We start from the raw sequence: 16,968 nt of genomic DNA, 5'->3' as shown, positions 1-16,968 counted from the left end.
TTTTTACCCATTATCAGAAAACAACAAAGTTATTATGATGCACCTGAAGTTTTTCCCCCCCACTTTTTTCGCTCCATTAACTTCTATATAATTCTAATAATTTGACTTGTGCAATATCCTAACTTCGGCTTTTTGCGCGTATCGGGTTAGCATGCGAGCGAAAACCTTTTACTTTCAACTTGTAATACGAGCGCTACCTGACACACGCAAAAAGCTTACTTCTAGTGGAGTTAGCGCAGGAGCCTTAAATACCGCTCCACTTGTGATCTGGCCCCAAGACGGCTTTTTAGAATTGTCTGATAATGGGGAAAAGCAGTTTTCAAAAGATTGGATGTGCTGATAGATCATCTGCTTCTAACACAAAAATAGACCAACTCGATTAGTACATAGGCTCTAATTAAAGTTGTTCTATCTATTGAATAAGATAATCATTTTAATTACATTTAAACAGTATTCAATTTAAAACTTGAAATATTTCAAAACTTTTAATGGGGTACTAAACCCAATTTTTTTCTTTAATGATTTAGATATAGCATTGCCATTTAAGCATTTTTTTATTTCACTCCTATTATCAAATTTTCTTCGTACTCTTGCTATCTTTATTTGAAAAGCAGGAATGTAAAGTTTAGGAGCTGACCCGTTTTAGGTTCAGTACCCTGAATAGTGCTTGCTTATTGATGGCTACATTTAGCCACCAATCAGCAAGCACTACCCAGGTGCTGAACCAACTGATAATAGGAGAAAAATTGATAATAGGAGTAAAATAGAAAGTTGGTTAAAATGGCATGCTCTATCTGAATCATTAAAGAAAAAAATTGGGTTTAGTATCCCTTTAAGCCTACAATGATGCTAAATAGTTACCTATATTTATGTAACTTATCTATACTACCATTTTATTTTATTTTGCAGGTGGATATCCCCTTTCATTAGCTGCATGCACCAAACAGCAAGCAATAGTACAATTTCTAATCTGTAATAAGTTTAAATGTGCAAACATTTATAATAAAGACCATTTGGGGAATACAGTCCTACATGCTTTGATTTTGAGTGCAAATGATTCCCAGGAACATTGTGATGATTTGATGATAATCTATAATAAGATTCTCAATGAAAGTGTGAAAAAAATGCAAAAGGATAGCACACTTAAAGCACTGGAAACAATTAAAAATAATGAAGGGTTAACTCCTCTTCAGCTTGCTGCAAAAAATGGCAAAGTCAAGGTAATGCTATAATAGATAACTTATGGTATAATATATATATATATATATATATATATATATATATATATATATATATTTATTTATTTATTTTTTAAAAGAAAACATAATTTATCAAATTGATTTTGTATTCTTTATTTCATTAGATTTTGAAGCACATTCTGCAAAGGAATTTTGATGAAGATGGATCTGGCATGAAACAGCTTTCAAGAAGAATTTTGGAATGGAATTATGGCCCTATATTCTGTTATTTGTATGATTTGTCTGAAGTTGACACAGTAGAGAAGAACTCTGTACTTGAGATCGCTGTGTACGGAAAAACACACAATGTAAGTTATAAATACAATCAGGAAAGATAAATATAAATTGGTTTTGTTGCCTAAAAATTGCCTTTTAGCCAAACAATGTCACACAGTTCTTTCACGTTCTGTCACACTTTGACATTTCTTTGGAATTTTCCTAAAACATCAATGTGTTTATTGAAATTCAACAGAGAAATTGGCTTTATATGAATTTCTCTATCTAGGGCGAGATTACATATACGGCGCAGGCTTCAGCGCAAGTGTTGCAACCCGCACCGCCCGTAATTTCACCTTGCACATCGGGGTATTACATATAGGGTGCTGGCAGTTCATAAAATGCCGGAAATCGGATAAACTAGTGATGTCCAGAAATGAGCGTAAATACACATTTCTGAAGCCGCTAGTGACTTACGGCACTTTAGAAACTGCCGGCGCCTAGGAATAATAAAAAATATATATATAAAATCTCCCGTAAACTAAACAGCCTCCCAAAAAAAAAACAACATGTATAAAACCCCTATATCTGCGATCAAACCCACATCGGAACTAATAAAAGTATTAACCCCTAAACCGACAACCCCCCACAACGCAATATGCCTAATTTTACTATTAACCCCTATATACACCATCAAACCCACACCGCAAGTAATAATTAAATTATTAACCCTATATCCACCATCAAACCCACACCGCAAGTAATAACTAAAGTATTAACCCCTAAATCCGCCAAACCCCAACATCGCAAACTACCTAATAAAACTATCAACCCTAATCCGCCATTAACCCACAACGCAATAAACCTATTAAAGTATTAACCCCTAACCCGCCATACCCACACAATGCAATGCTAATAAGTCTATTAACCCCTAAACCGCCAAAGCCCACAACGCAAATAAATAATTTAATTACTAAGCCCCCTAACCTAACCCCCCCCTAAAGTAACCCAATTACCTACATCAAAAAATACTAAAGTTACTAACTATTAAAATAAAAAAACCTAACATTACTTTAAAATAAAAAAACAAATTTTAACTTAATCTAAAATTATGGAAAATAAAAAAATCTAATATTACAGAAAATAATAAACAAATTATCAAAAATTAAACCTAATCCCTATGAAAATAAAAAAGCCCCCAAAATAAAAACACCCCCTAATCTAATGCTAAACTACCAATAGCCCTTAAAAGGGCTTTTTGTAGGGCATTCGCCTAAGTTAAACAGCTCTTTTACATTAAGAATAAACAAAGTCCCCCCTAACAGTAAAACCCCCCACCCACCAAACCCCCCAAAATAAAAAACCTAACACTAAAAAACCTAAACTACCCATTGCCCTGAAAAGGGCATTTGTTTGGGCATTGCCCTTAAAAGGGCATTTAGCTCTTTTGCTGCCCTTTAAAGGGCATTTAGCTCTTTTACGAATTACCCATCGTAATCTAAATATTTTTTTTTTTTTTAAAAACCTAAGTCTTAACCCCAGGATGGTACTCACGGTTCCTGAAGTCCGGCGGAGAAGGTCCTGTTCCATGCGGTGAAGTCTTCTTCCAAGCGGCAATCTCTTCTTTCTTCTTCCAGGAGGCGCGGTTGGTGAAAATGGAGCAAAATTTCTCCATTTTCGCCACTTAAGTCCTTTCGCTGAATATTGGATACCGATTTGCGACATGGTCCCATGTTAGCTTATGGGAGTAAAAATTGCAGCCGACGGGTGAAATATACGTGCCGCATTTATATGCGGCGCTGTATAATGGATACCAAAACTGCGTAAAAACGGCGGTAGCAGCTTTTGCGGGTGACGCCGCATATGTAATGGAGCCCATAGAGTTATGAAAAAGTGCTAAATGTGGGCTTTGAGGAATTGTATTGGTGGGCAAACAAGATGGCCAAGACTCAAAAAGAATCTTATGGAGAGGAGAACAGTAAAGGCTTTTGGTGCACTGAAAACTTAGCTAAAGCTGTACCTGTGCCACTAATATTTATAGTAAATTAAATGATTATTTCTGTGTTTCAAAGCTAGACATTTATATGTGGCCCTTAAAGGGACATAAAAACTCAACATTTCTCCTGTTAAGTGTGGTCAGTCCACGGGTCATCATTACTTCTGGGATATTATCTCCTCCCCTACAGGAAGTGCAAGAGGATTCACCCAGCAGAGCTGCTATATAGCTCCTCCCCTCTACGTCACCTCCAGTCATTCTCTTGCACCCAACGAATAGATAGGATGTGTGAGAGGACTGTGGTGATTTTAATTAGTTTATTACCTTCAATCAAAAGTTTGTTATTTTATAATAGCACCGGAGTGTGTTATTCATTCTCTGGTAGAATTTGAAGAAGAATCTACCTGAGTTTTTTCTATGATTTTAGCCGGAGTAGTTAAGATCATATTGCTGTTTCTCGGCCATCTGAGGAGAGGTAAACTTCAGATCAGGGGACAGCGGGCAGATTAATCTGCAAAGAGGTATGTAGCAGTTTATTATTTTCTGACATGGAATTGATGAGAAAATCCTGCCATACCGTTATAATGTAAACTCAGCCTTAAATGCAGTAGAGGTAGCTGGTATCAGGCTGTCATGTATGTATATTTTACACTTCAGTATTCTGGGGAATGGTACTTCACTGGATTTATACTGTATGCATAGACTTAACCTAATTTGCAGGGACTTGCAATAGGTTTTATATAACAGTTAATTTATTGAGGTTAAACGTTTTTTTGCTGGCATGTAAAATCGTTTATTTCTCTGAGGTACTGGGTGAAAAAATGTTTTGGGCACTATTTTTTCCACTTGGCAATAGTTTTGTTTAAATTAAAGCAGTTTACTGATCTCTCTCACTGTTATGTGTGAGGGGGAGGGGCCATTTTTGGCGCTTTTACTACGCATCAAAAAACTCAGTCAGAGGTTCATTTTCTTCCTGCATGATCTGGTTCATCTCTACAGAACTCAGTGATCTTCAAAGCTTGTTTTGAGGGAGGTAATCATTCACAGCAGAGCTGTGAAGATTGTAGTTGACTGTGATAAAAAACGTTTATTTGTGTATTTTTTCTGCTGCCAGGGTTAGTTATCCTTTGCTAATGGGCTCAATCCTTTGCTAAAATTGTATATTTCTTACAAAGATTTGATGCTATAACTTATTTATTTTCAACTGTCATAATTTTTTCTGTGCTTCTTATAGGCACAGTTCGTTTTCATATTATTGTAAATTACTTGAAAAGCATTTCCAAGTTGCTAGTTTATTGCTAGTGTGTTAAACATGTCTGATTCAGAGGAAGATACATGTGCTATATGTGCTAATGCCAAAGTGGAGCCCAATAGAAATTTATGTACTAATTGTATTGATGTTACTTTAAATAAAGGTCAATCTGTACAAACTGAACATATTTCACCTAACAACGAGGGGATAGTTATGCCGACTAACTCGCCTCACGTGTCAGTACCTGCATCTCCCGCTCGGGAGGTGCGTGATATTGTAGCGCCGAGTACATCTGGGCGGCCATTTCAAATCACATTACAGGATATGGCTACTGTTATGACTGAAGTTTTGGCTAAATTACCAGAACTTAGAGGCAAGCGTGATCACTCTGGGGTGAGAACAGAGTGCGCTGATAATATTAGGGCCATGTCAGACACTGCGTCACAGGTGGCAGAACATGAGGACGGAGAACTTCATTCTGTGGGTGACGGTTCTGATCCAAACAGACTGGATTCAGATATTTCAAATTTTAAATTTAAGCTGGAAAACCTCCGTGTATTACTAGGGGAGGTGTTAGCGGCTCTGAATGATTGTAACACAGTTGCAATACCAGAGAAAATGTGTAGGTTGGATAAATATTTTGCGGTACCGGCGAGTACTGATGTTTTTCCTATACCTAAGAGACTTACTGAAATTGTTACTAAGGAGTGGGATAGACCCGGTGTGCCGTTCTCACCCCCTCCGATATTTAGAAAAATGTTTCCAATAGACGCCACCACACGGGACTTATGGCAAACGGTCCCTAAGGTGGAGGGAGCAGTTTCTACTTTAGCTAAGCGTACCACTATCCCGGTGGAGGATAGCTGTGCTTTTTCAGATCCAATGGATAAAAAATTAGAGGGTTACCTTAAGAAAATGTTTGTTCAACAAGGTTTTATATTGCAACCTCTTGCATGTATTGCGCCTGTCACGGCTGCAGCAGCATTTTGGTTTGAGTCTCTGGAAGAGACACTTGAATCATCTACACTAGATGAGATTACACTCAAACTTAAAGCCCTTAAGTTAGCTAACTCATTTATTTCAGATGCCGTAGTACATTTAACTAAGCTTACGGCTAAGAATTCCGGATTTGCCATTCAGGCACGCAGAGCACTGTGGCTAAAATCCTGGTCAGCTGATGTTACTTCTAAATCTAAATTGCTTAATATACCTTTCAAAGGGCAGACCTTATTCGGGCCCGGGTTGAAAGAGATTATCGCTGACATTACAGGAGGTAAAGGCCATGCCCTGCCTCAGGACAAAGCCAAACCTAGGGCTAGACAGTCTAATTTTCGTTCCTTTCGTAATTTCAAAGCAGGAACAGCATCAACTTCCTCTTCACCAAAACAGGAAGGAGCTGTTGCTCGCTACAGACAAGGCTGGAAACCTAACCAGTGCTGGAACAAGGGCAAGCAGGCCAGGAAACCTGCTGCTGCCCCTAAGACAGCATGAATCGAGGGCCCCCGATCCGGGACCGGATCTAGTAGGGGGCAGACTTTCTCTCTTCGCCCAGGCTTGGGCAAGAGATGTTCAGGATCCCTGGGCGTTAGAGATCATATCTCAGGGATACCTTCTGGACTTCAAATCCTCTCCCCCAAGAGGGAGATTTCATCTGTCAAGGTTGTCAACAAACCAAATAAAGAAAGAAGCGTTCCTACGCTGCGTACAAGATCTTTTATTAATGGGAGTGATCCATCCAGTTCCGAGGTCGGAACAAGGACAAGGGTTTTACTCAAATCTGTTTGTAGTTCCCAAAAAAGAGGGAACTTTCAGGCCAATCTTGGATTTAAAGATCCTAAACAAATTCCTAAGAGTTCCATCGTTCAAGATGGAAACTATTCAAACAATTTTGCCCATGATCCAAGAGGGTCAGTACGTGACCACAGTGGATTTAAAGGATGCTTACCTTCACATACCGATTCACAGAAATCATTACCGGTATCTAAGGTTTGCCTTTCTAGACAGGCATTACCAGTTTGTAGCTCTTCCATTCGGATTGGCTACGGCTCCAAGAATCTTCACAAAGGTTCTGGGTACTCTTCTGGCGGTACTAAGACCGCGAGGAATTTCGGTAGCTCCGTACCTAGACGACATTCTGATACAAGCTTCAAGCTTTCAAACTGCCAAGTCTCATACAGAATTAGTACTGGCATTTCTAAGGTCGCATGGATGGAAGGTGAACGAAAAGAAGAGTTCTCTCTTTCCACTCACAAGAGTTCCCTTCTTGGGGACTCTCATAGATTCTGTAGAAATGAAGATTTACCTGACAGAAGACAGGTTAACAAAGCTTCAAAATGCATGCCGTGTCCTTCTTTCCATTCAACACCCGTCAGTAGCTCAATGCATGGAGGTGATCGGCTTAATGGTAGCGGCAATGGACATAGTACCTTTTGCACGCCTACATCTCAGACCGCTGCAATTGTGCATGCTAAGTCAGTGGAATGGGGATTACTCAGATTTGTCCCCCACTCTGAATCTGAATCAAGAGACCAGAAATTCTCTTCTATGGTGGCTTTATCGGCCACACCTGTCCAGGGGGATGCCATTCAGCAGGCCAGACTGGACAATTGTAACAACAGACGCCAGCCTACTAGGTTGGGGCGCTGTCTGGAATTCTCTGAAGGCTCAGGGACTATGGAATCAGGAGGAGAGTCTCCTTCCAATAAACATTCTGGAATTGAGAGCAGTTCTCAATGCCCTTCTGGCTTGGCCCCAGTTAACAACTCGGGGGTTCATCAGGTTTCAGTCGGACAACATCACGACTGTAGCTTACATCAACCATCAGGGAGGGACAAGAAGCTCCCTAGCAATGATGGAAGTATCAAAGATAATTCGCTGGGCAGAGTCTCACTCTTGCCACCTGTCTGCAATCCACATCCCGGGAGTGGAGAACTGGGAGGCGGATTTCTTAAGTCGTCAGACTTTTCATCCGGGGGAGTGGGAACTTCATCCGGAGGTCTTTGCCCAGATACTTCGACGTTGGGGCAAACCAGAGATAGATCTCATGGCGTCTCGTCAGAACGCCAAGCTTCCTCGCTACGGGTCCAGATCCAGGGATCCGGGAGCGGTTCTGATAGATGCTTTGACAGCACCTTGGACCTTCGGGATGGCTTATGTGTTTCCACCCTTCCCGATGCTTCCTCGATTGATTGCCAGAATCAAACAGGAGAGAGCATCAGTGATTCTAATAGCACCTGCATGGCCACGCAGGACTTGGTATGCAGATCTAGTGGACATGTCATCCTGTCCGCCTTGGTCTCTACCTCTGAAACAGGACCTTCTGATCCAGGGTCCATTCAAACATCAAAATCTAACTTCTCTGAAGCTGACTGCTTGGAAATTGAACGCTTGATTTTATCAAAACGTGGTTTTTCTGAGCCAGTTATTGATACCTTAATACAGGCTAGGAAGCCTGTTACCAGAAGGATTTACCATAAAATATGGCGTAAATACTTATATTGGTGCGAATCCAAGAGTTACTCATGGAGTAAGGTTAGGATTCCAAGGATATTGTCTTTTCTACAAGAAGGTTTAGAAAAGGGGTTATCCGCTAGTTCTTTAAAGGGACAGATTTCAGCTCAGTCCATTCTTTTACACAAACGTCTGTCAGAAGTTCCGGACGTTCAAGCTTTTTGTCAGGCTTTAGCTAGGATCAAGCCTGTGTTTAAAACTGTTGCTCCGCCATGGAGTTTGAACTTAGTTCTTAATGTTTTACAGGGTGTTCCGTTTGAACCCCTTCATTCCATTGATATCAAGTTGTTATCTTGGAAAGTTCTGTTTTTAATGGCTATTTCCTCGGCTCGAAGAGTTTCTGAGTTATCTGCCTTACATTGTGATTCTCCTTATCTGATTTTTCATTCAGACAAGGTAGTTCTGCGTACTAAGCCTGGGTTCCTACCTAAGGTGGTCACTAACAGGAATATCAATCAAGAGATTGTTGTTCCATCCTTGTGTCCTAATCCTTCCTCGAAGAAGGAACGTCTGCTACACAATCTAGATGTAGTCCGTGCCCTGAAATTTTATCTACAGGCAACTAAGGATTTTCGTCAAACGTCTTCCCTGTTTGTCGTTTATTCTGGTCAGAGGAGAGGTCAAAAAGCTTCGGCTACCTCTCTCTCTTTTTGGCTTTGTAGCATAATACGATTAGCCTATGAGACTGCTGGACAGCAGCCTCCTGAAAGAATTACAGCTCATTCTACTAGAGCTGTGGCTTCCACTTGGGCCTTTAAGAATGAGGCCTCTGTTGAACAGATTTGCAAGGCTGCAACTTGGTCTTCTCTTCATACTTTTTCCAAATTTTACAAATTTGACACTTTTGCTTCTTCGGAGGCTGTTTTTGGGAGAAAGGTTCTTCAGGCAGTGGTTCCCTCCGTATAAAGAGCCTGCCTGTCCCTCCCGTCATCCGTGTACTTTTGCTTTGGTATTGGTATCCCAGAAGTAATGATGACCCGTGGACTGACCACACTTAACAGGAGAAAACAAAATTTATGCTTACCTGATAAATTCATTTCTCCTGTAGTGTGGTCAGTCCACGGCCCGCCCTGTTTTTTATGGCAGGCTAAAAAATTTTTTGGATTATACTCCAGTCACCACTACACCCTTGGGCTTCTCCTTTCTCGTTGGTCCTTTGGTCGAATGACTGGAGGTGACGTAGAGGGGAGGAGCTATATAGCAGCTCTGCTGGGTGAATCCTCTTGCACTTCCTGTAGGGGAGGAGATAATATCCCAGAAGTAATGATGACCCGTGGACTGACCACACTACAGGAGAAATGAATTTATCAGGTAAGCATAAATTTTGTTATTCTTTTGTGATATAGAAAGAGCATATCATTTAAAAAAAATTCCAATTTACTTATATTATTAAATATACTTAATTCCCATGAGATTATGTGTTTAAGAGATACCTAGGTAGGCATCCAGAGCACTTCATAGCAGAAAATAGTTGTGCCATCTAGTGCAAATGGATAACATTCTTGCAAAACAGCTGCCATATAGTGCTCCAGAAAAAGGCTGGCTCCTAAGCTTACGTGGCTGATTTTAAACAAAAGATAACACGCCGATGAAGAAAAATTGATAATTTAAATAAATTAGAAAATGCTCTGGGGCCGATTTAACAATGTCTGTCCAACATGATACGCTGTAGCGTATCATGTCTGACAGACATTGCTGAATGCGGACAGCTTGTGCAATGCCGCCCCCTGCAGATTCACGGTCAATCGGCCACTAGCAGGGGCTGTCAATCAACTGATCATATTCGATCGGGTTGATTGCTGTACGCCGATCAGAGGCGGCGTACCAGTTAAGGAGCAGCGGTCTTAAGACCGCTGCTTCTTAACTGCTGTTTCCGGCGAGCCTGAAGGCTCGCGCGGAAACAGGGCGAGATAGCCCCATTCGGGTCATCATAAATCAGCCCCATTATCTGAATCATGAAATAAAAATGTTGGGTTTCCTATCCATTTAAGGCTTCTAAGCAATTACAATCACTGCAGTTAGAAGCATAAAATGAAGAGATAGTTGTCTAGGGAGAATTTAAAATATCTGTGATACTCTTCTTTGTATTTCAGTGTTTATAACTGAAGGCTAGAATGTATTGCTGTAGGTTTGGGACCAATGTATAAAGAGACCTTGATATGGCATCTGGGTCCACCCCTATAAATGTTTCCTTATAAAAAAATAATTTAATTTTTATTTATTTGTCAAATAGTATTATTTGTATCAAATTTGTCTGAACTTTTTAGTAATTTATCTTTTATTGTCACTGCAGGAATCTCAGGAAATCCTGACCATGGAACCTATAAAAGAGCTTTTGGACATAAAATGGGAGAAATATGCATGTTTTATGTTTTATTTTAGTTTAATACTGTATCTGTCCTACATAATTATTTTCACAATCATCTCCACCTATAAACATCAGTTCAATGAGGTATGATACTCTTAAAGCTTTTTTTTCCAGTAAAACTTGTGTAGCTGCATGTACACGGCAGCCTAGATTCATTATATAATTAAAGTGAGCATTTTTTGAATGAAATTATGGGCCTATATTCTACTGTTTGCATGATATATCTGAGGCTAGCACAGTAGATAACTATATACTTGAGATTGCTGCGCACAGAGAAAAACATTATCCTTACTAGGACTAGGATTTTTTAAAAAAAATTTTTTTTAGCGAAATAAAGATTGGTTCTTCAATTTATAAACCACATTTAGACTTAATATATTTATTGAGAAGTTAGTCAATATGCACAACTCCATTTTTCTACCTTGACAATCAAAATATAAAAAGGACAAAAATTGTCTCTGAACTGTCTAAAATAAAATGTTTAAAAATGTATTACAGCACTTTGTTTTGGGGTAAAAAAAAAAAAACACAAGAAAACATGTTAATGAGCTGAATACACTATTTTTTTTTCTGTGGGAGTTTTACTTAACCTTTTCCATGCAAAAAAATAAAAATCATATATTTACCCGCTGTTATTTCATATACATTATAAAAACAAGCATTTTGTCCCTTTAAATCAGTTTTCATCTTACTATGTTTTTCAGTTTTTTAAAAATTTCCCAAGAAAGCATTTGATTATAGGACAAAAAATACTGTTTCTCTTGTTAAGTGTAGTCAGTCCACGGGTCATCCATTACTTATGGAATATATCTCTTCCTAACAGGAAGCTGCAAGAGGCTCACCCAAGCAGAGCTGCTATATAGCTCCTCCCCTCACATGTCATATTCAGTCATTCTCTTGCAGCCTAACTAAAGATAGGTCGCTGTGAGAGGTCTGTGGTGTTTTTTAACTTAGTTTATTTCTACAATCAAAAGTTTGTTATTTTAAATGGCACCGGAGTGTGCTGTTTATTCTCAGGCAGCATTAGAAGAAGAATCTGCCTGCGTTTTCTATGATCTTAGCAGACGTAACTAAGATCCACTGGCTGTTCTCATCTGAGGAGTGAGGTAACTTCAGAGAAGGGGAATAGCACGCAGGGCCCCCCTGCAAATGAGGTATGTGCAGTAATTATTTTTCTGAGGAATGGAATTGACTGAGAAAATACTGCTGATACCAATGTAACGTAAGTTCAGCCTTAAATGCAGTGATAGCGACTGGTATTAGGCTGATGAGTGTGTGTACACTGAATGTATTTTTCTAAGGAATGGAATTGACTCTGAAAATACTGTTAATACTGAAATAATGTATGAGCCTTAACTGCAGTAAAAGCGACTGGTAGCAGGCTTATTAATAACAATTCATAACTTTTCAAATGTATGTTTAAAACATTTACTGGCATGTTAATCGTTTTTTGTGAGGTACTTGGTGATAAAACTTATTGGGGCATGATTTTTACCACATGGCCATCTTTGTTTTCTGCATAGAAACAGTTTTCTGAGCTTCCCCACTGTTGTAATATGAGTGGGAGGGGCCTATTTTAGCGCTTTTTTTGCGCAGTAAAAATTCAGTCACAATCTGTCTACTTCATCCTCCATGATCCAGATCGTCTCTAGAGAGCTCAGGGGTCTTCAAAATTCATTTTGAGGGAGGTAATCAGTCACAGCAGACCTGTGACAGTGTGTTTTGACTGTGAGAAAAACGTTAATTATTAAATTGTTATCCGTTTTTGGGTATTAAGGGGTTAATCATCCATTTGCTGGTGGGTGCAATCCTTTGCTAACTTAATACATTTACTGTGAAAAATTGGTTGCTATAACTATTTTGGTTCATTGTTATTTCAACTGTGACAGCTTTTTGTGCTTCTTAAAGGCACAGTAGCGTTTTTTATATTGCTTGTAAATTTATTTAGAAAAGTATTTCCAAGCTTGCTAGTCTCATTGCTAGTCTGTTTAAACATGTCTGACACAGATGAATCTCTTTGTTCACTATGTTTAAAGGCCAATGTGGAGCCCAATAGAAATTTGTGTACTAATTGCATTGATGCTACTTTAAATAAAAGTCAATCTTTACATGTAAAGAAATTATCACCAGACAACGAGGGGGAAGTTATGCCGACTAACTCTCCTCACGTGTCAGTACCTTCGCCTCCCGCTCAGGAGGTGCGTGATTTTGTGGCGCCAAGTACATCAGGGAGGCCCTTACAAATCACTTTGCAAGACATGGCTACTGTTATGACAGAAGTATTATCTAAATTGCCAGAATTAAGAGGCAAGCGCGATAGCTCTGGGTTAAGGACAGAGCGCGCGGATGAGGTGAGAGCCATGTCAGATACTGCGTCACAGTTTGCAGAACGTGAAGACGGAGAGCTTCATTCTGTGGGTGACGGATCTGATCCAGGGAGACTGGATTCAGAGATTTCTAATTTTAAATTTAAGCTTGAGAACCTCCGCATATTGCTAGGGGAGGTATTAGCGGCTCTGAATGATTGTAACACGGTTGCAATTCCAGAAAAATTATGTAGGTTGGATAGATACTATGCGGTACCGGTGTGTACTGACGTGTTTCCTATACCTAAAAGGCTTACAGAGATTATTAGCAAGGAGTGGGATAGACCTGGTGTGCCTTTTTCCCCTCCTCCCATATTTAGGAAAATGTTTCCTATAGACGCCACCACACGAGACTTATGGCAGACGGTCCCTAAGGTGGAGGGAGCAGTTTCTACTTTAGCTAAGCGTACCACTATCCCGGTGGAGGATAGTTGTGCCTTTTCAGATCCAATGGATAAGAAATTAGAGGGTTACCTTAAGAAAATGTTTGTTCAACAAGGTGTTATCTTACAGCCCCTTGCATGCATTGCGCCTGTCACTGCTGCGGCGGCATTCTGGTTTGAGTCTCTGGAAGAGGCCATTCGCACAGCTCCATTGGATGAAATTATGAACAAGCTTAAAGCACTTAAGCTAGCTAACGCATTTGTTTCTGATGCCGTCGTACATTTAACCAAACTTACGGCTAAGAACTCCGGATTCGCCATCCAAGCGCGCAGAGCGCTATGGCTTAAATCCTGGTCAGCTGACGTGACTTCTAAATCTAAATTGCTTAATATTCCTTTCAAAGGGCAGACCTTATTCGGGCCCGGCTTGAAAGAAATTATAGCTGACATTACGGGAGGTAAGGGCCATGCTCTACCTCAGGACAGGGCCAAATCAAAGGCCAAACAGTCTAATTTTCGTGCCTTTCGTTACTTCAAGGCAGGAGCAGCATCAACTTCCTCCGCTCCAAAACAGGAAGGAGCTGTTGCTCGTTACATGCAGGGCTGGAAAGTTAACCAGTCCTGGAACAAGGGCAAGCAGGCCAAGAAACCTGCTGCTGCCCCCAAGACAGCATGAAGAGAGGGCCCCCTATCCGGAAACGGATCTAGTGGGGGCAGACTTTCTCTCTTCGCCCAGGCTTGGGCAAGAGATGTCCAGGATCCCTGGGCGTTGGAGATCATATCTCAGGGATATCTCCTGGACTTCAAAACTTCTCCTCCATGAGTTCATCTTTCAAGGTTATCAGCAAACCAAATAAAGAAAGAGGCGTTTCTACGCTGTGTACAAGACCTCTTACTAATGGGGGTGATCCACCCAGTTCCGCGGATGGAACACGGGCAGGGATTCTATTCAAATCTATTTGTGGTTCCCAAGAAAGAGGGAACCTTCAGACCAATCTTGGACTTAAAAATCCTAAACAAATTTCTAAGAGTTCCATCATTCAAAATGGAAACTATTCGAACCATCCTTCCCATGACCACAGTGGACTTAAAGGATGCCTACCTTCACATACCGATTCACAAGGATCATTATCGGTACCTAAGATTTGCTTTCCTAGACAGGCATTACCAGTTTGTAGCTCTTCCCTTCGGATTAGCTACGGCTCCAAGAATCTTTACAAAAGTTCTGGGCTCACTTCTGGCGGTACTAAGACCGCGAGGCATAGCGGTGACTCTGTACCTAGACGACATTCTGATACAAGCGTCAAGTTTTCAAACTGTCAAGTCTCATACAGAGATAGTTCTGGCATTTCTGAGGTCGCATGGGTGGAAGGTGAACGTGGAAAAGAGTTCTCTATTACCACTTACAAGAGTTCCCTTTCTAGGGACTCTTATTGATTCTGTAGAGATGAAAATGTATCTGACAGAGGCCAGGTTATTAAAACTTCTAAATGCTTGCCGTGTCCTTCATTCCATTCCACACCCGTCAGTAGCTCAGTGCATGGAAGTAATCGGCTTAATGGTAGCGGCAATGGACATAGTACCATTTGCGCGCCTGCATCTCAGACCGCTGCAATTGTGCATGCTAAGTCAGTGGAACGGGGATTACTCAGATTTGTCCCCCCTACTAAATCTGGATCAAGAGACCAGAGATTCTCTTCTATGGTGGCTTTCTCGGCCACATCTGTCCAAGGGGATGACCTTTCGCAGGCCAGATTGGACGATTGTAACAGACGCCAGCCTTCTAGGCTGGGGCGCAGTCTGGAACTCCCTGAAAGCTCAGGGATTATGGACTCAGGAGGAGAAACTCCTCCCAATAAATATTCTGGAATTAAGAGCAATATTCAATGCTCTCCTAGCTTGGCCTCAGTTAGCAACTCTGAGGTTCATCAGATTTCAGTCGGACAACATCACGACTGTGGCTTACATCAACCATCAAGGGGGAACCAGAAGTTCCCTAGCGATGTTGGAAGTCTCAAAGATAATTCGCTGGGCAGAGTCTCACTCTTGCCACCTGTCAGCGATTTACATCCCAGGCGTGGAGAACTGGGAGGCGGATTTTCTAAGTCGCCAGACTTTTCATCCGGGGGAGTGGGAACTTCATCCGGAGGTCTTTGCTCAACTGATTCATCGTTGGGGCAAACCAGATCTGGATCTCATGGCGTCTCGTCAGAACGCCAAGCTTCCTTGTTACGGATCCAGGTCCAGGGACCCGGGAGCGGTGCTGATAGATGCTCTGACAGCCCCTTGGGTCTTCAACATGGCTTATGTGTTTCCACCATTCCTGATGCTTCCTCGTTTGATTGCCAAGATCAAACAGGAGAGAGCTTCGGTGATTCTGATAGCGCCTGCGTGGCCACGCAGGACCTGGTATGCAGACCTAGTGGACATGTCGTCCTGTCCACCGTGGTCTCTGCCTCTGAGACAGGACCTTCTAATTCAGGGTCCTTTCAACCATCCAAATCTAATTTCTCTGAGGCTGACTGCATGGAGATTGAACGCTTGATTCTATCAAAGCGTGGCTTCTCGGAGTCGGTTATTGATACCTTAATACAGGCTAGGAAGCCTGTTACCAGAAAAATTTACCATAAGATATGGCGTAAATATTTATATTGGTGCAAATCCAAGAGTTACTCATGGAGTAAGGTTAGGATTCCTAGGATATTGTCCTTTCTACAAGAGGGTTTAGAAAAGGGCTTATCTGCTAGTTCGTTAAAGGGACAGATTTCTGCTCTGTCTATTCTTCTACACAAACGTCTGGCTGAAGTTCCAGACGTTCAGGCTTTTTGTCAGGCTTTAACTAGGATTAAGCCTGTGTTTAAGACTGTTGCTCCGCCGTGGAGCTTAAACTTAGTTCTTAATGTTCTTCAAGGCGTTCCATTTGAACCACTTCATTCCATTGATATCAAGCTGTTATCCTGGAAGGTTTTGTTTTTGATGGCTATTTCCTCGGCTCGAAGAGTCTCTGAGTTATCTGCCTTACATTGTGATTCTCCTTATCTGATTTTTCATTCAGACAAGGTAGTTCTGCGTACTAAACCTGGGTTCTTACCTAAGGTAGTTACTAACAGGAATATCAATCAAGAGATTGTTGTTCCATCACTGTGTCCTAACCCTTCTTCAAAGAAGGAACGACTTTTGCATAATCTGGACGTAGTCCGTGCCCTGAAGTTCTATTTGCAGGCAACTAAAGATTTTCGTCAAACTTCTTCCCTGTTTGTCGTTTACTCTGGACAGAGAAGAGGTCAAAAGGCTTCGGCTACCTCTCTCTCTTTTTGGCTTCGTAGCATAATACGTTTAGCCTATGAGACTGCTGGACAGCAGCCTCCTGAAAGGATTACAGCTCATTCTACTAGAACTGTGGCTTCCACCTGGGCCTTTAAAAATGAGGCCTCTGTTGAACAGATTTGCAAGGCTGCGACTTGGTCTTCGCTTCACACCTTTTCAAAATTTTACAAATTTGACACTTTTGCTTCTTCGGAGGCTATTTTTGGGAGAAAGGTACTTCAGGCAGTGGTTCCTTCTGTTTAATGTTCCTGCCTTGTCCCTCCCTTCATCCGTGTACTTTAGCTTTGGTATTGGTATTCCATAAGTAATTGA

The 16,968-nt window shown here is 41.0% G+C and overlaps 1 protein-coding gene across 1 annotated transcript in view; it reads left to right on the top strand.

Moving 5' to 3' along the window:
* LOC128661562 (transient receptor potential cation channel subfamily V member 1-like) overlaps positions 1–16,968 on the top strand; it is a 60,664-nt gene that overhangs the window by 27,306 nt on the left and 16,390 nt on the right. Inside the window, exons 3-4 of the mRNA XM_053715805.1 lie at positions 910–1,220; positions 1,364–1,546. Of these exons, the coding sequence (XP_053571780.1) occupies positions 910–1,220; positions 1,364–1,546 (494 nt within the window). The remainder of the gene's footprint in view (positions 1–909; positions 1,221–1,363; positions 1,547–16,968) is intronic.

The sequence above is a fragment of the Bombina bombina genome, chromosome 5, assembly GCF_027579735.1.
Source record: "Bombina bombina isolate aBomBom1 chromosome 5, aBomBom1.pri, whole genome shotgun sequence".
In the NCBI taxonomy this organism is placed as follows: Eukaryota; Metazoa; Chordata; class Amphibia; order Anura; family Bombinatoridae; genus Bombina; species Bombina bombina.
Note: the sequence above shows the minus strand (reverse complement) of the source record. Positions and strands in the feature narration are given on the sequence as shown.